Here is a 19,797-nt window from a genome sequence, read left to right as displayed (position 1 = left end):
TATGACAAAGAACGAGAACAGCTAACACTGTAGAAAGGACAAGGGTAAAGTAGTACATTGAAGATTGAACTTAGGGCTTCACCTATGACCTTTTGGGGTGGAATAGGAGAGGACTTCATGCAGAACGAGTGTAAAAAGGGAACAGTAAAAGCAAAGTTAAAAAGAAGCCTGTATTTCCAAGGTAGTGTGGTCAACAGCAACGGAAGCTGCAGGTAAGTGGATAGGAGTGAGATATCTTTGAATTTGACACTTGTTACTTGTTATTTGCTAGTTCTGAGGAATTTCAGAAGGTAGATGTTGCAGAAATTAGATGTTGTTGAAGCAAAGATGAACTGGAGGTCAGTAACGGAAAGTGAAATCCCATCGTACAAGAAAGAAGAGAAATGTGATGTTAAGAGTAAACCATCAGCCAATATCATACTTAATGGTGAAAAACTGAAAGTCTTTTTCTCTAAGCTCAGGAACAAGACAGGGTTGTCCCCTACTACCACTGTCATTCAATATAGTATTGGAAGTTCTCGCCAGAGCAATCAGGCAAGAGAAAGAAACAAAATGCATCCAAATTGGGAATGATGACATTAAATTGTCACTTTTTGCAGATGACATAATTCTTTATCTAGAAAACCCCAAAGACTCCACTGAAAAACTATTAGAAACACTAAACAAATACAGTAAAGTTGCAGAATACAAAATCAATGTATAAAAATCCATTGTTCTCCTATATAGTAACAGTGAAATTTCACAAAAAGAAATTAAAAAAATAAATTCCTTTTGCAATTGCAACTAAAAGAATAAAATGCCCAGGAATGCACATAACAATGGATGTGAAGGACCTGTGCACTGAAAACTATAAGACATTATTAAAATAAATTGAAGAAGGCACAAAGAAACGGAAAGATATTTCATGTTCATGGATTGGAAGAATCAACATAGTTAAAATGGCTGTATTACCCAAAGCAGTATACAAATTTAATACAATCCACATCAAAAACCCCAGTGTCAGTTTTCAAAGAAATAGAACAAAAATAATTAGATTTGTATGGAATCAGAAAGACCCTCTAATAGACAAAGCAATCCTTAGATAAAAGAACAATGCTGGAGGAATCACAATCCCTGACTTCAATTTAGAATGAAATGACAATAACCTAAACAGCATGGTATTAGCAGAAAAACAGATACACAGACAAATGGAGTAGCATTGAGAACCCAGAAATAAACCCACATAAATATGGACAAATGATTTTTGACAAAGAAGCCAAAAACATAAGATGGAGAAAAGACAGGCTCTTCAATAAATGGTGCTGGGAAAATTGGAAAGCAATGTGCAAAAGAATGAAACTAGAGTATTGTCTGTCACAATATATCCAAATTGACTCAAAATGGATCAAAGACCTAAATGTAAGATCTGAAACAATAAACTGCACAGAAGAAAACATAGGTATGAAACGTATGGACCTTGGGTTCAGAAAGGATTTTATGAATTTGACCTCGAAGGCAAAGGAAGTAAAAGCTAAAGTAAATTTATGGGACTATATCAAACTAAAAAGCTTCTGCACAGCAGAAGAAACCATCGACAAAATAAAGAGGCAACCAACCAAATGGGAGAAGGTTTTTGCAAACAGTGCCTCCAATAAGGGGCTAATATTCAAAATATGTAAGGAACACATAGAGCTCAACAATTAAAAAAAAAAAAAAAAAAAGAAACAATCCAATTAAAAAAAGGCAGAGGACCTGAAGACACATTTCTCTAAAGAGGACGTGCAAATGGCCAATAGACATACAAAAAAATGCCCCACATCACTAATTATCAGAGAAATGCAAATAAAAAAAAACACAGTGAGATACCGCTTCACACCTGTTAGAGTGGTTGTTATCAACAAGACAATAACAAGTGTTGGGGAGGAACCCTCAAACACTGCTGGTGGGAATGTAAATTGATACAGCCTATGGAAAACAGTATGGAGAGTCTTCAAAAAATAGAATTACCATACGATTCAGCAATCCATCATCTGGATATCTACCAAAAAAATCTGGAAACATTTGTCAGTAAAGGTATATGTACCCCTATGTTCATTGCAGCATTTTTCATGGTGGCCAAGACATGGAAACAAACAAAGTGTCCTTCGATAGATGATGGGTAAAGAAGATGTGAGAGATATATAGTGGAATATTACTGGGCCATAAGAAAAGATAAAATACTGCCATTCGCTACAACATGGATGGATCTTGAGATTATCACGCTAAGTGAAATAAATCAGACAGAAAAAGTCAGGCACTATAACCACTCATATGTGAGATATAAAACTGAAAGCAACAAATGAACAAGACAAACATACAAAAGTCATAGATACAAATAACTTTAGTGGTAACTAGAGGGTCGGGGAGTGGTAGAGAAGAATAAAAGGGTTCACATATCTGGTGATGGAAGGAGAACTGACTCTGGGTGGTGAACATACAATGTGATATACAGATGATGTATTATAGAAATGTACACTTGAGACCTGTATAATTTCACTAACAATGTCACCCCAATAAATTTAATTGGAAAAAAATAGTGTTATGGGGATGGATCTGTATTGTTACTGGGCTAGGATAGACCTGAACGTATGTAACTGACTGAGGCAGAGGAACTAGTGAAGAAGGAGACAGAGGGGAGAAATATTAAGGAAATTGGGGATATTTTAGAACTAGTTAGTGTTGCTTGCTATTCAAGGTGATAAACATCTGAATTAAGCAATCATCGTTTAACTAGTTTTTTATTGGAATTTTGTTTATTTTTTAAGCCATAAAAATCTTATTCCCTCTCTCCAAAAAGAGAATATTTGCTTAGATTTACCAGAAAGTTTCTCATAGAAATGACAGTTTTTATCGTTAACAAATGTAGGAAAAAAATCCAATTTGAAACTTTATAATAATCAAAATCAAATGAGTTTTACTTACAAACAGGCATAGATCTGAACATTAACAATTGACAATTTGATACTGTGATTTGAATAAAGCTTTTTAATGCCTCTAAGAATCAGTATATAAGATAATTGCAATATTTTTTGGACTTACTGCTTTATAATTGACTTTTTTTTTCGAATTTTAACAATTTCTCTACACTTTGAATACTGATTTTCTAACATAACTTTAGTTTCTGAGAATTATCCTTATAACTCAGAATGAGTTTATCTGTATGTTGTACTTCTATGCCTCCCAAAGCTGGTTTTGGGGAAAAAAATTGTAATAGTTTTAATTTTTGTTTTCCATTCTAAGATAGAACTCTTTAGGATATTGATAACAGGTGAATAGAGATGATGCACTGGAGTTTTGCGTTCTTGTTTTCTCACCTATAAACAACAATGTTGTCTTGTTTCCAACTTTATTTGCAGGACCTTAATCTTACTTCCCAACTACAAATATCTCTTGCAAGTATGACCACTGCCCAGAATGAAATTAGAAATATTTCCCATAAGAGGCATGGGTAACCCACATGGTTAATTAGGTAGTGTACATTAGAGGATGAAATTTTAATTAATATTTGTCACATAAATTAGAATGTTTATTTCTTTGTCACTAGGATACCGACAGTGTACTGCAGAAGAATTTAATTGTGCTGATGGGCGATGTCTTTTAAATACGCAGTGGCAGTGTGATGGAGACTTCGACTGCCCTGACCATTCTGACGAAGCACCTTTAAACCCTAAGTGCAAAAGTGCAGGTAACAGAGAATACATAACACTATGCTTATTCCAAAATTTGTCTTTTTTTAATGGAAAACTGTGACTCTGATTTTTAGTCTAGTGTGGTATTCGATGAAAGAAAAATGCCGATAATTACACATTGATGTTTCTAGTGATACCATGCAGAATCTTAGTAATCAACTATGTTTGGGAGCTAGTTTTAGAAATTTAGTCTGTGCCAAAAACATAAAGATATGTAGCAGCAAATCTGATGAATCCATCACCCGGCTTCGTTCAAAAGAGTCACTTTTCTAAATACATCATTTTATGTAAAGATAATTTTCCTGTATGGACCTATTTGAAAATTCAAACAAAGAAATTGAGATTTACTGAGAGAAAGTCTGTATTATTCATACTTGGGCAAAATAACATAAATTGTATATAATCTGAACAGCAATATATACATAGCCATACTTGGTCTATTTATCTCCTCACTATTCTAAAGACTGACTACATGGTCACATATTTTAGAATAAAAATATAATTACTTTTTCTCATGTAGTTTACATGTCTATAGTCTTCCTTTTATCATGTTATGATAATGAGTAATGTTCAAGTCATCAGGATAAGAGGAGCTCCAAAACCTGAACTGCTTTCCATAGCTATATTTGAAAGAACTATTATTCACTGAAAGTGTCCTTTTTATGCCCTGCTTAAAAATGTCAGTGTTATATTTCCAGGAAGAAAAAGAATTTAGGAATTTCTGCCTATTCTAGATTCTTAATTTTTAGTGACATGCAATTTATCACAGACTTGTAGCTTGAGGGAAATGTCATGGTATCATTGAACTTTTGAACTCATTCTTCACAATATAGATGAAGACAGAAGTACTCCATGAATTTCCTATAGGTGCTTATTTTCATTGTTAATTTTCAAGGTAAAGCAAGATTTACAGTGGGTTGAACAAAGTACAGGTTGCCCTTGATTTTTTATATATTGTGTGTAAAATACTACACTAAATATAAGGCATTTTATATGTATATACATTTGCTATATTTTTTGACAGATAAGTTATTATATTTGTGAATGTTTTCAGCAATAGTAGTATAAAACTATGGCATGTCCTTTATGTTCCATTTGTTTATTTTCTTTTTCCAGAACAGTCATGCAACAGTTCATTTTTTATGTGCAAAAATGGCAGGTGCATTCCCAATGGAGGTCTTTGTGACAATAAGGATGACTGTGGAGATGGTTCAGATGAGAGAAACTGCCATATAAATGAATGTTTGAGCAAGAAAGTCAGTGGATGTTCTCAAGATTGTCAGGACCTTCCAGTCAGTTACAAGGTAGGTAGTCATCAAAAATAGCAAGTTATCGTATACATTGTAATTTGAGATAATGAAGACTATTTAATCGAATATAGCTGTAAAACTTAAAAGGCATCAAACTATTATTAGGTAAAATTATTTAACTGAGGACTTTCTATATTTGCAAACCATAATAACAGTGTACTATAAAACTGTAAAACTATACTCAGGAAAATAAAAAGATAAAATATATCTTCACTATATGCTGAACATAAAAACATAAGTAAGGGAAGACCAGTGTTTAGAGGGATACTGCTATGTTAATAGCTGCATTAAATATGTATGTAACTCTTAAGTTCCCGTCTCTTCCCTTCTCCCTCCCATACATCTGTGAAGTGAAATGGACTAATCATTTATTTACCACAACATTGGAGAACACAATATTTTTCATATGAACAGGAAGAAATAAAACAACACATGAATTATTAGGACCGAGAGTGAAGGTATATAAAAAAAAAAGCATGCCTAATACCTTAATTGCTTTTTGTTAGTCCCATTTTCCTTAAGAGAGTGATTCACTGACAAAATAGATTGAAAAAAATAGCTTTTGAAAAAATCTGTTTCATTGATGCTGGAATGGAGGATGCAAACAACAAAATGTTAAAATTGAAGTTGTGCATTAGCTTAAAATTCATTACTGTGTTTCCCCGAAAATAAGACCTAGCCAGACCATCAGTTCTAATGCATCTTTTGGAGCAAAAATTAATATAAGACCCAGTCTTGTTGTACTATAAGACCGGGTTTCATAATATAATATAATATAATATAATATAATATAATATAATATAATATAATATAATATAATATAATATAAAATACCAAGTCATTAATTTTTGCTCCAAAAGATGCATTAGAGCTGATGGTCCGGCTAGGTCTTATTTTCTGTGAAACACGATATGTATGTGTGGGAAAATCACAGGAAAAGCAATTTATTTGAAAACTAGTGTTTTTAATTGAGCAATAGCTCTATATGAATTCCAATAGGACAAGGCTGCTATAGAACACAGAAGTGGTCTTTTGCCAGTTCGGACCAGTACAGAAGTCAGATTTTATTCTACTCAGTGAGTGTTGCACTGATCAGAACACACCTGGCTATTGTGTACATTTATGGACATGGCACTTTAAGAAGAACCTTGACAAATTGTAGTATATGCAAACTTTTATATCCAGAAGCATTAGAAGTCTGGAACACACATCTTTGGAAGAAGTTCTGCATGGAGCAAAGAGGGCTTATTATGTAGCTGTATTCAGATATATAAAGGCCTCCTTTAGGGAGCATACCTAGTCTGAGTTGTTTCAAAGGTTGAAATTAGTAGGTGGTTCTGATCAATATAAAAAAGACTATTTGAAGATAAGAACTCTTTACGTTGGAATGAGCTGCCTTGCCTCTCACCACTATGGTGATGGAAGGAGAACTGACTCTGGGTGGTGATCACCACTCAAAGGGTTTCAGCTGGGGCTAAATATCTTTCTTTAAAGCATGGGTGTCAAAACTTTTTTCAATGTTTTTTACCAAGGGCCATATGTGGTAAAATACACAAAAAGCCTGGCCACTCACTCGTATTGCCTCACCTGGTTTATTTAAGTAAACTAAATGTATTTTTGGAATTAGATGTGGGCCAATTAACAATAGATTGCGGACCGCAGTTGACCCGCGGGCCCCAGTTTTGACACCCCTGCTTTAAAAGATGATGGAGAAAAAAATCATGCACCACAAAGATGTTGGACCACTTTTCCTGACAGTCTTGACATTCTTTGATAATTCAGTACTATTTAATGACAAATTCAGCCAAACAAGCACTTTGCCACTTTTAATCTCTGAATTTCTAATATGCTGATTAATTTAACTACTTGATCAGGGCTTTACTATCGGGTATATAAGTATAACCTAAACACACAATAATTATTTTCCCTGTGTGAAAATAGAGATCTAAATGAAATGTCAAAAAAGCTACATTTACAAAAGAAGTTTTTAGACCCCATGTTGTATTAGGAAGCGGTTAAGTTTAACGACTTAAAACACATATACACTCACTTATAAACACTATGCTACAGATAAAAGGAAACAATATAGAGTCAAGATGGCTCTTAATGAGATGAGTATGTATCAAATAATTAATTTTGGCACTAAATGTTTAGATGTGCAATGAAACAAAAAATATTAGTGACTCATGTACACTCAATATAGAAATGTTTCCTGAAAAATCACGGAATGTGTCATAGAATTATTACAGGTAACTAATTAAAATTTTAAGTCAGAGGTTATAAATTATTCCTTAGTTCTATCGATATAATACATATGCTCTATAAGTCTATGTATCTAAAGACTATATGTATCATAGAATATATACATATCTCTATCTAAACTTTAAATTTCAATGTAGATCAATCTATTTGTGTTTATCCTGTGCATATTTAAACTGTCATAACAATCTTGGTGGTAAAACCTAAATATGATAGAGTATCAAATGATTACCTTTGACGTAACACTCAAAATATTTTTAAAATTCCTTCATTTAAGAAGTACTTTCTGCCCAGAAATGCCATATTTAGAAAACTACTTTTGGTAAAAGTCAGTTTCACTCTGAAAAACAAGTTAAATCATACTATTTTAATTACTTTAAGAGTCCTTACAAAAAATATTTTTTCATTGATACATTTAAAATATCAGTATTTTCATTTTTACTTATCTAAAGGGGTCATAGGATGAAGTTAGAATTCTAGTTAAAATAAACAATATATTTAACCATTCCAAAAATTATATGTACATGATACATGACAGAATTTCTATGAATAATATTCCTGAATATATACATATGTCAAAACGAATGAATAAAATAATACATCTATTAAGGAAAACAAACCAGTATAAAAATTTAAAGAGCTAAGATTGAAATCATAAATAAGAGATTTGAGCAAAGGTTCAAAGCAAATATTTCACATATTGTGTTCAGATATATATGCGTATTTATAGATAGATAGATAGATAGACAGACAGACAGACAGACAGACAGACAGGAAGTTGAGTAAAATGTTTTATGCACAATAAAATGCTTATCTATTTTGGGGGACGGATATCAGCTGATTGGTTTCTCTTTTCCAGGAAATGGGAAATAAACATCCAATAACCTAGCTCTCATTACAGTAACAGCAGAACATTTCTAGAAAGCCTTCAAATTCTGAAATAAAATGAAAATTGCTTATGAAAGCAAAATTTAGACCAAAATTTAGACTGTGAGAAACCTGCATATTTGCTATAAAACAAACACAATGTATCTATTCAAAGGGGAATAATAACAGTTAATGAAGCAAAAATCTTATTTTGATGGGAAGGACTATTTACATGTAAAATAAATATACTTTTGGGAGAGAAGTAAGTTTTAATGTATACATTAGAAATGAAATGATCAGGATTTGTCAAATATCACTTTAAAAGCTGCAAATAAAATTTCCTAAAAGTAATAGGAAAAGCTTGATTAGCTATGTATCTTTCTGGTCGCTATGTGATCCTATATGAAAATTAATACAGATTACGAAAATTTGAAATAATTTTTGATAAAGAGGGAAATTAAACTGACATTGAATATATGTAAATATCACTTCCATAAAAATTGTCTTTTTAAATGAAAGTGAGAGAATTTTAAACTGTTATTTTCTATTAAATGTAGATGAATCCCTCATCTTTTATTTTTGAAGGTACAAATGATTATTATATTGTTCCATTCAGTTTATAAAAGTTAAGCTAGTAGAATTTCCCACAGATGTTTATTGATTATTTGCGAGCAAAATTGTTTTTGTGAAAACAAAGTTAATGGATTGGAGAGCAATTTTTTTTTAAATCTTCATAGAGTCAGTAAACATTTTTTTTTTAAAAACGTAACCGTTATTATTAAACATCCTAATTGCATTACTTTATAGAAATGTGTACTCAGTAGCTTTAACCAATTTTACTTTCAATAAATTAATAGTCCATAAGTGAGTTTCTATCTAAACCGTCTATTTGATATAGTAGTTTTATAAGCCTGACATTAGACATGCAAGGATTTACAGAAATCCCATTAAAATCGGGACACTGTTTATTTTTATAATAATCTCTGAGAGAAATTCAACATATTCTATGAAATTTCCTTTCACTTGTCCCTTAAATTCAGTACTGCCCTATATCTGCCTCTGGGTCTTGAGGCTACCTGAGCACGTGATCATATGACATAATTTCTAGTTCTCTTCGGTGACAACTTAAGAGTATCCTGTCAATTTGTCATTTTCCTTTTTCTAAATTATTTATTTTTAAAAACTGTAAAATATGTGACATGAAATTTATCATTTTAACCATTTTCACGTTTTCACTTCAGTAACCTTCAGCATCTCATTTTCTTCTGCCATACAAAGTACCGATTGCCCCAACTTCTTAAATCAGGTAGTAAGTTGAGTCTTCTTAAGGACAGTAGTATTGTCACAAACTCAAATATATTAAGGAGAGTTTGGGAAATCAAGCTGTGACTTTTCCTTTGATTTGCTGGCTTGCTAGTGGGTTCTAGAGATAAAATAATAATAATAATAATAATAATAATAATAATAATAAAAGAAGAAAAGAAAAACGTAAAACAAAACAAAAAATAACAACTCTTTATAGTTACTGAGTATTATTAGATAAATATCGATGAAATTTGTTGCAGAAGACAATGGTAAAAAGTTAAAGGAATTTATTCCTTGTAAAAGGACTTGGGAAAAGGTATTTATCTTTTGAACTCTTTTAGGTGAAGTTGATGTTGCTTCCCTTCTAAGTAATAAATGCCTTTTTGTACTTAATTTTTTTTTTTACTCCTCAATTAATTGTTGGCTGATTATTTAATATGTACATCTATCTCTTATATATCTTTCTCAATAGACAAAATATGTCATCGTTTTTACCCTCATATAAATGACCTAGATTATGAAATGTTCATGATGACAAACTCTTAAATACTAGTACTCTTAACAGCTCAGAGTTCTTAATTCACTGCCCTGCTCAATACTCACAAGTTCCTTTATTCAAAAACCACTAAATTATCCACTAAAGGTTAATGTGATCATAGTTCTTTGGCCAGTTATAGGCTCATTTTGTATAATTATAATTCCTATATGGTACTTGGCAGGGACTGATTGTAGAACTGAAAGACAGTGACTAGTCACAGTTCCTCATTAATTTTTGGAATTCAAAGACATACATGACATGACATTTTACTCAGAATTGACATATCAGGTAGTAAATATTTCATATCATCATCAGTGGGTCATATAGAATATGATGAGGATGCTGAAGAAAAGATTTGATGATACAAATTGATGATGATACAAATTGACTTAATAATGGTAGGGAAACTATATTAATATTATTATTTCTCCAGTCAACATGTCAGGTTATGGAATCAGACCCAGTCAAAAAATATGAATTGAGCCTTCCTATGTGTTAAAAATTACAGCAGCCTCACCTCTCCTCTTGGCTTTACCTAGGCAAATTCACCTTTGTGCCTCTAGGTTTCTCATCAGTTAACTAAGGATAATACCTACATCACAGATTTCTGTAAGACTCTAATGAAATAACATATGTGACCAGGTTAGTAATCTTCAAAGCTCCACATAAAATTTAATTTGTATGATTGTCAAAGTCTTCTAAAAAGAGAATATAATGAAATAGACAATGAACAAAAGTTGACGGTTTATTTCTGTTTTTATTTATTTTTTCCTTGTTTTTTTTGTTTTGTTTGGTTTGGTTTTGGTTTTGTTTTTTTTATTTGTTTGTTTGTTTGTTTGTTTGCCGTTATCCAACCACATGGCTTTGGTGCTATCAATCAGCTTGTATAATCTTCCCAATGTCAGATGATCAAATGGAGATATTTGGGAATTTTTTTTAACTTTACTTAATAGTTGTAATTCTTATTAAAGATTAATCGCTGGGTGACAGAAAGACTTGCCATTATCTATTCTTAAATATTTTTTTTTGCTTGAATCATGCTATAGGAATATCCAATAGGAAAAGACAGTGACAATGATTATGCTTGCTTTTCCTTCCCCAGTGCAAATGCTGGCCTGGATTCCAACTGAAAGATGATGGTAAAACATGCATAGACTTTGATGAGTGCTCTTCAGGCTTTCCGTGTAGCCAGCAATGCATCAATACTTACGGGACCTACAAGTGCCTCTGTACAGATGGGTATGAAATACAACCTGATAACCCAAATGGCTGCAAATCACTTTCAGGTATCGAGTTGAACTCGTCCACTGATACAACCTCAGTTACACATATGAATCCTGAGTTTTATAGCCATTTTATTGAATTTATTCCTCCTTGCTGTTTTCTTAGAAATCAAAATTCTTCCCTACTTATCTTGATATTGGAATCTGTCACTCTGATTTTGTGTGCTGTCCACAAACTGTTCTGTTTGTATTAATGTTGCATTATGATCTTGTGAATTACCAAGTGTTTTTGTTTTGTTTTGTTTTGTTTTATATTTTGAAAGTGCTCATGTATAAAAACTATCTTACAACTATCTTTAGCATGGCTTCCTGCTGAATCACAGGTTCTTAGGGACAAGTTTGGCTTAGACTATTAAAGAGCCTACGGTGACAGCTTCTAATAGTTTTTTCCTTCCCCCCTCCACCACCCACACTCATATACACATGCCAAGAACAACAGGTCGATAATAATAACAGTAATATTGATGACAACAACAGTAAATCAGCTACCTAAGACTATGTAAATTCTTCCAGTGATTAAGTAAATATTGTTAAAGTCTGGTTTGTTCTAAATTGTGTGAGGTGGGGGGTGGGAGATGAGGGTAAGGGGGATCAAATATATGGTGATGGAAGGAGAACTGACTCTGGGTGGTGAACACACAATGGGATTTATAGATGATGTAATACAGAATTGTACACCTGAAATCTATGTAATTTTACTAACAATTGTCATCCCAATAAATTAAAAAATAAAGTAAAATTCAGTAAAACATGGCCCAGAACTTAAATATATATTATAATTCATTTGGGGAGATTATCACACATATTAAAGTTATACAAAGTAATATATTATAGTGACTCTTAAAATAGGCAAAATATGGTACGTAACTTACTTTGCTTTTGAGTAAAATGAATCAAATAGCATTGCCAGTTTCATATATATATATATGTACTGGTGACAATATTTAAAACATTAGGTGTTTTCTCATCTACTTTCATGAAATAAATACCAGGATAGTAATTAAAAAAATAGTTTTTCACTGGTTAAAATTTTGCACATTATAGAGAAAAAAATAAGTCCTTTGAATATATATTTTACTTATTTTTGAAATATTCATTCCTGAATCAATTTGTGTATAACTTGGAACCCATTGTTTTATTTGCGAAAATACTGCCTTAGACACTTCTTGCCACATCATACATTTAGTGACATTGGATAAGGAGTAGAGATAAAATCTGGAAAGCAGTCAGTTTCCATCACTGTAAACTTTACATAAAATATTATATAAAGGAGATGAATGTTAATGATTACAATTTGGGTCTTGTTATATATCCATGCTGTAGTCATTTCCTACTAACAATACTTAGAAACAAATAATAGTTTTGATGCAAAAACAGTGTTCCTGAAGCATAAATATTTTGCTAACTAGAGTCGAGATTGTTTCCAAATTGATTGAGATATAATTGACGTATAACACAGTGTAGCTTTAAGGTCTGCAATGTGTGGATTTGATACACTTACATATAATAATATGATTACCATCATAGTGTTAACCGAGAACTTCATCACTTCACATAATTACCATTTCTTTTCTGCGGTGAGAACATTTAAGGTGTACTGTCCTAGCGATGTTCAAGTGTACAGTGTAGAGTATTGTTTTCTATAATCACAATGCGCGTATTAGATCCCCAGAACTTATTCATCTTCCAACTGGAAGTTTGTATTATTTAACCAACATTTACCCATTTCCCCCACCATTCTACTCTCTGCTTTATTTTCGTGTTTTTTTTTAGGTTTCACATACAAGTGATATCATAGAGTATTTGTTTTTCTCTGTCTGATTTACTTCACTTAGCATAATGTCCTCAACAACTATCTATGTTGTTACAAAAAGTTAGGATTGTGTTCTTTCTCGTGACCAAATAATATCCGTGTGTGTGTGTGTGTGTGTGTGTTTATCACATCTTTGTTATCCATTCATCTATTGACAGACACTTAGGTTGTCACCATATATTTGCTATTGTGAAAAATGCTGTGATAACCATGGGAGTGCAGATATATCTTTGACCCCCTGTTTTTTTTATTTCTTTGGGATATATACCAATAAGTGGGATTGTTGAATCATATGGTGGCTCTACTTTTAACTTCTTGAGGGACCTCCAAACTGTTTTCCATAGTGGCTGCACCAATTTACATATCTGCTAAAAACACACTGGGTTCTCTTTTCTCCAAATCCTTTCCAACACTTTTTGATGCTAGCTATTCTAACATTGTGGTTTTGATTTATATTTCTCTAATGATTAGTACTCTTGAGCATCTCTTTTTAATCTTCTTCTTTTATTATTAATTTCAGGTGTAGAAAGCAACATAATCATTAGACATTTACACACCTCACAAAGCGACAATGCCAACAAGTCTACTACCCATCAGGCGCTGTATATAGCTATTAAAATACCATTCACAATATTCGCTATACTGTACTTTACATCTCATGAGTATATATAATTATAGTTGACATTCAACATTTTTTTTATATTAGTTTCAGGTGTGCAGCACCTGGTTAGGCATTCATGTGATTTATGAAGTGATCCCATCATAAGTATAGTACTCATCTGATACCATGCATAGTTTTCGCAGCATTATTGACTATATTTCTCATATTGTATTTCACATCCTTGTGACTATTTTGTGACTACCAATCTGTACTTTTTCCCTTCACCTTCTCCCCCATCCCCTAAGACCCCTCCATCCAGCACCATCAGTTTGTTATCTGTATCTAGTCTATTTCTGTTTTGTTAATTTACTTTGTTCTTTAGATTCCACATATAAGTGAGATTATGTGGTATTTGTCTTTCTCAGTCTGACTTATTTCACTTAGCATAATACCCTCCAGGTCTACCTATGTTGTTGCAAATGGTAAGATTTCATTCTTTTTTATGTCAGAGTAATACTCCATTATATAAATGTACCACAATCGCTTTATCCAATTGTCTATTGATGGACATTTCGGTTGTTTCCATATCTTGGCCATTGTGAATAGCAGTGCAGTAAACATAGGGATACATTTTTTTTTTTTTTCAAATTAGTGTTTTGGATATCTTTGGGTAAGTACCCAGGAGTTCTTTTATTTATTTATTTATTTATTTATTTATTTATTTTTATTTTTTATTTTTATGTATTTATGTATTTATTTATTTATTTATTTATTTATTATTTCTTGAAAAAACTCCACACTGTTTTCTGTTTTCCATAGTGGCTACACCAGTTTACAATCCCACCAACAGTACACGTGGGTTCCTTTTTCTCTACATCCTCGCCAACACTTGTTATTTTTTGATTTATTGATGATAGCCATTCTGACAGGTGTGAGCCAGTATCTCGTTGTGGTTTTTATTTGAATTTTTCTGATGATTACTGACATTCAGCATCTTTTCATATATCCATTGGCCATCTGTAAGTCCTCTTTGGAAAAATGTCTATTCAAGTCCTCTGCCCATTTTTCAATTGGGTTGTTTGTTTTTTTGTGTGTTGAACTGTATGAGTTTTTGTTTGTTTGTTTGTTTTGTTTTTTCTTTTAATAGATTTTGGATATTAACCCCTTATCAGATGTGTAATTGGCAAATATCTTCTCCCATTCAGTAGGATGTCTTTTCATTTTGTTAATGATTTCCTTTGATGTGAAAAACTTTTTAGTTTGATGTAGTCTCATTTGTTTATATTTTTTGTTTGTTATCCTTGCCCAAGGAGATATATCAGTAAAAATATTACTAAGAGTAATGTCTTAGAGTTTACATCCTATTATTTTGTTCTATGAGTTTTATGGTTTCACAGGTTTTACATCGAAGTCTACAACCCATTTTGAGTTTATTCTTTGCATATGGTGGAAGAAGGTGGTCCAGTTTCATTTTGTTTAGCATGTATCTGTCCAGTTTTCCCAGTAGCATTTATTGAATACACTGTCTTTTAAACAGTGTAAAGACTTGCTTCCTTTGCTATAGATTAAATGACTATATAGGCATGGATTTATTTCTGAGCTCTCTATTCTATTTCATTCATCTACTTGTCTGTTTTTATGCCAATACCATGCTGTTTTGGTTACTATGGCCTTTGGGGTGGCCTCACTGTGAACCTGCCCGTTGTCCTGCCTGCAAGGCTCAGCTGCTCAAAGAACCTCCTTAGTTGCATAGGTTGGGCTAAGTGACCCAATCTTGAGAGTACCTCCAGGGATGCAGCACTAGCTGGGCATGTCTGGTTGTTTTTATAAGGTTAATGCAGATTCATCTCTGTTCCAGTGCCTGGGCTGTGACCACTTCACAAAAGCTCTGAGAACACCACAGCCAGCCCCTGCTTACCTCGGGGCAGTACCTGGCCTGTGACCACCTCACAAAAGCCCTGACAAAACCGCAGCTAGCCACCATTCGTCCAGGGCCTGCAGATCCCCGACAGCAACTCAAGAGAGGCTGTAGCACAAGTTATAGCTCACTGCCCACCACCACATGTTCCCCACGCAGGCACAAGTCAGCCACCACTGTGAAAGGCTTCTGCAGCTTGTGGGGTAGACCCAGGAGTCTAGAGAGCCCCTGACAATGCAGGACTAGGTGGGAAGGGTGGGGTTTCAGGGAGTCACAGGATGTTGGCGGTGTTTTTTTCAAAGTTAATACACTTTCAGTTCTTGCACCAGAGCCTGACCCATGACAACTTCACAAAAAAGCCCTGAGCACCATAGCCAGTCACTGCTTGCCTCAGGCCCATAGGTCCCCCAGAGCCACCCAAGAGAGGTTTTGGCACAGGTTGTGGCTCTTGAGCATCTTTTCACGTACCTATTGGCCTCCTTGTTTATGCCTTCCTTGCAAAAATATCTACTCATTTTCTCTGACTTTTTAATCAGGTTTTTCTTTTATTTTTGTAGTGAAGTTTAATGAGTTCTTACATATTTCAGATTTTAACCCTGTATCCGACATGGTTTCCAAATATTTTCTCCCATTCCATAGGTTGCCGTTTTGTTATATTGATTGTTTCTTTTATTTGCAGAAGCTTTTTAATTTGATGCACTCCCTTATTTATTTTGCTTTGATTGCTTGTGTTTTTTGTGTCATATCCAAAAAATCATTACCAAGACCTATATCAAGGAGCTTTTTTCTCTGTGATTTCTTCTAGGAGTCTTATGGTTTAAAGTCTTAAATTTAAATTGTAAAGAACAGAATTTCTTAACTATTGATGTAAAGCATGATTAATTAATTTTATATTTACAAATTGAGACTGCATTGACAGGGATGACAAGGCATCAGCAACTTGAGAGCTGACTCTGTTGAATAGGATTCTGAGTCTCAATTTAGCTCCAATGATTGATTGATTGAGGATACTGCCATCACTGATGGAAGGAGATGTCCCGCATGTGTGACACACATTTGTAATCCCTGACATAGAGTACACTAAAACGTAATATATCACCCTATGTTTTATATATTTACTGTGGAGCTAGATGTTAAGAAGAAGAAAGTAATAATTCAGGACATAAATTAAACAGGACAGAAATTCTATAACTGTAAATGATTTGCAATGAAATTTACGTTAAATTACATAAAATGACTACTTTTTAATTTTGTTTTTCTAATTTCTACTGACATTAAATTCACTTACCTGGCAACTAAGTATATGAATACATCTTAGACACAAAGATATTTAGACAAGGTTTTCATTGATCTAGGATTATAACAATCAAGAATGTGGTCAAATTTATTTTAAATTAGTCAGATCCATAGTCAAATAAATATACTATACAAAACTTTCTGAATAGCTTTTATTTAAGAGTCCATTTTGTTTCCAAATAAATTCTGTTGAGAAAACCAATCTAAAGGTCTAGAGGATATTCATATTTTTGGAGCATAGTCAGATTCTTTTTATTATTATCTTTTCTAGATTCTAGAAAAATGAGATACTAACAGATATTGGACAAACAATAAGAAGGAAATAAAGACTATTAAAGGATTAAAAAAAAGACTTATGAGGAAAGGTAAAATTAATAGAGATTATAGATCCTGTACTTCAGAAAGTATTTAAGAAAAATCCCCAGGCAAATGAAAAAAAATTACATGGAGGCAACGATACTTTTGGTTTTCATCAAAGTTATTCTTAGATAGTAAGGTAGTTATTTGATTATCAAAAAAAAATTTTGGTTGAATGTTTATATATATTGTACGCATGCAATATAAGGGTAGCTTTTTAAATTCATTTCAAAATTCAGATTATAACAGCAGATATTTCTACTAATTTCAAATAAAATAGATAATTCAACATTCAAGAAAATTGATGGAAAGAGAGGGTTTGGGATAGAATTACGTTCGTTTTTTGTTCTGTCTAGGTATTTGTTTTTGTTTTCATTTTTTTTCCATCTTAATAGCAACGGAGGTGCTCAGTATGAATATTTTAACAATTAATCTACCAGAGGGAAGTGCATTTGAATTTATGTCATTTCAGAAATGAAATTGAAACAAAACAGAGTTGAAAACCATACATATGAAAAGTCTAATGTGTTTTTTGTCTTGGTATTTAGATGAAGAACCGTTTCTAATTCTTGCTGATCATCATGAGATAAGGAAAATTAGCACTGATGGCTCCAACTACACGCTTTTAAAACAGGTATAACAATCCCATGATGATTTCATAATATTCATTATGGCTACTCTATTTGTGTGTTAGAACCATAGAAATACCTCACAGTTAGAATTTATGAAGCACTATTGATGGCTGCCTGCATTTATGTTTATGAGATTACCATCAATTTTATTTTGTTTGAATTGTCCATGTGATGCTCTGAATTTGTCACATTACATCAAAGAAAGTAAAAGATTCAAAGTATAATAAACGTAAAGCAACAACTATCTCAAGAATAGCTAGATTTTAGAAAGCCTAAAATTCTCTTTTAAGGTATTTGTTGGATTACCCAAATTGTTTCCATCCCTCCCCCATCTTGGAATTTAAATATAAACATCTTTCAAGTTTCTGCGCATGGAGAAAGAAATAAAACAGGATGATCCCTAGTGTTTAAAATTTGAAATTAGCAAAGAACTAAATGTGTGTTTGTAACCCAGTCATGGTTAAATGGTGGCAAAGCACATACTTTCAGTCTTACCCTCGTCATCTCTCAACCCATCCCAAAACCAAATAGAATCTGGATTTCTGTTTTGATGTTTGAGTCCTATTGTCAGAGTTTATTTATATATGTTATTTGATATGAAAATGTATAATTTCCATTTTATCACATGATAGAAAGCTGTGAATTGCTCACCACATTTATTTCCCCCTCCCAGTCTGCAGTATAAATAGCAAAAATCAAATGATTAAAATTAACGTGACTACTACATGTACTAGAGAAATCACATACAGTTAATTATAGCATGTTTCTAGTTGTCAGGAGAAAGAGCTTCTTTGGGATGATTCATTTTGTATCTGCTCTGCTTCAAATTTCTCTCCATCCCAAACTGTAGTGACATGAACATGTGAAAGCACTGTCTAGAATAAGTGTGCCAAAAATAAGGATTGTTCTTATTCTTGTAATGTATTTATGCCAGCATCAGGCATAGGCAAAAGAAGCCATTCATGTAATTTTTCAACAACATAAAGAATACTTAATTAAAATTGTTTTTGACACCCCACTGATAGATTCCTTCACGGTTGTTGTTCGAGTTTCATTAATTTTGCTTAAGGATTTAATTTTATTTTAAGTGCAAATATTCATTCGCAAGTATGATATTGACTCTTACTGACGGAGTTGGATTTTCCAGCTTTCCTCTTAGTTCCGATTAAAAATGAAAATTTCACATGAAAATCCAGACTTCTAGCTACTCAAAAAAAAAAAATATGAAGGTGTAGCAGTGCTGGGCTCACATCCCTGAATGGCCATAATCCAAACTGTGCAGTGTAGCAGCTACCACTTTGACATGGAGCCCATGCTTTCCAAATCACTAGAGTCCTCAAACTTGCCATGTGCTTGCCACATATATACCTTCCTTAGTTATGAATATCGGTGAGGTTTAGTCTCTTGCTCTTGAATTTGGATTTGCTACCAACATCCAATGGATCAAACTGCTTCTCTCTCTAATTCTGTGCCCTGAGGTGATTGAATAAAATATAAAATATTTTCATGTTGCTTATAAAAACTAAACAGAAATCTATTAAAAATGTAGAAATTAGGCAACTCTCTCATGTCTATAAGAGATGAATATTCATAGGGCAAAAGTTCAAGTATGTATAACTGCTTTAAAACAGAAATGTTTTTGCAAGCCAAATGATTTTCTGCATTATTTAATTTAATTTATATTTTTCTGTACAATCTAATTTTAAGCTTATAGCAAAATTACAAGATACTGAAAATTATTTAGCTTGCAGTAGATCTCCATATGCCCTCCATACTATCCAAGTTATGTGTGCCAGCCATTGATTTGCTTGCATGGTCTCTGGAAAAAGGACATGTTCATTTTATCTTTCCTAAATCGTGTGTGTTTTTTTATTTGTTATTATTATTATTTTTTAGCATTTCTTTTTTTTT

General features: G+C 32.8%; 1 protein-coding gene across 5 annotated transcripts in view; it reads left to right on the top strand.

Annotated features, from left to right (window-relative positions):
- LRP1B (LDL receptor related protein 1B) overlaps positions 1-19,797 on the top strand; it is a 1,798,389-nt gene that overhangs the window by 1,548,878 nt on the left and 229,714 nt on the right. For all 5 annotated transcript variants that reach the window (XR_012497488.1, XM_074335786.1, XM_074335783.1 and 2 more), the window contains 4 exons: positions 3,563-3,703; positions 4,824-5,011; positions 11,089-11,272; positions 17,803-17,888. Coding sequence is in view for 4 of the 5 variants with exons in the window: in XM_074335786.1 (XP_074191887.1) it covers positions 3,563-3,703; positions 4,824-5,011; positions 11,089-11,272; positions 17,803-17,888 (599 nt within the window). In the remaining variant the exon portion in view is untranslated. The remainder of the gene's footprint in view (positions 1-3,562; positions 3,704-4,823; positions 5,012-11,088; positions 11,273-17,802; positions 17,889-19,797) is intronic.

This window comes from Rhinolophus sinicus, linkage group LG01, assembly GCF_036562045.2.
Source record: "Rhinolophus sinicus isolate RSC01 linkage group LG01, ASM3656204v1, whole genome shotgun sequence".
NCBI lineage: Eukaryota > Metazoa > Chordata > Mammalia > Chiroptera > Rhinolophidae > Rhinolophus > Rhinolophus sinicus.
Note: the sequence above shows the minus strand (reverse complement) of the source record. Positions and strands in the feature narration are given on the sequence as shown.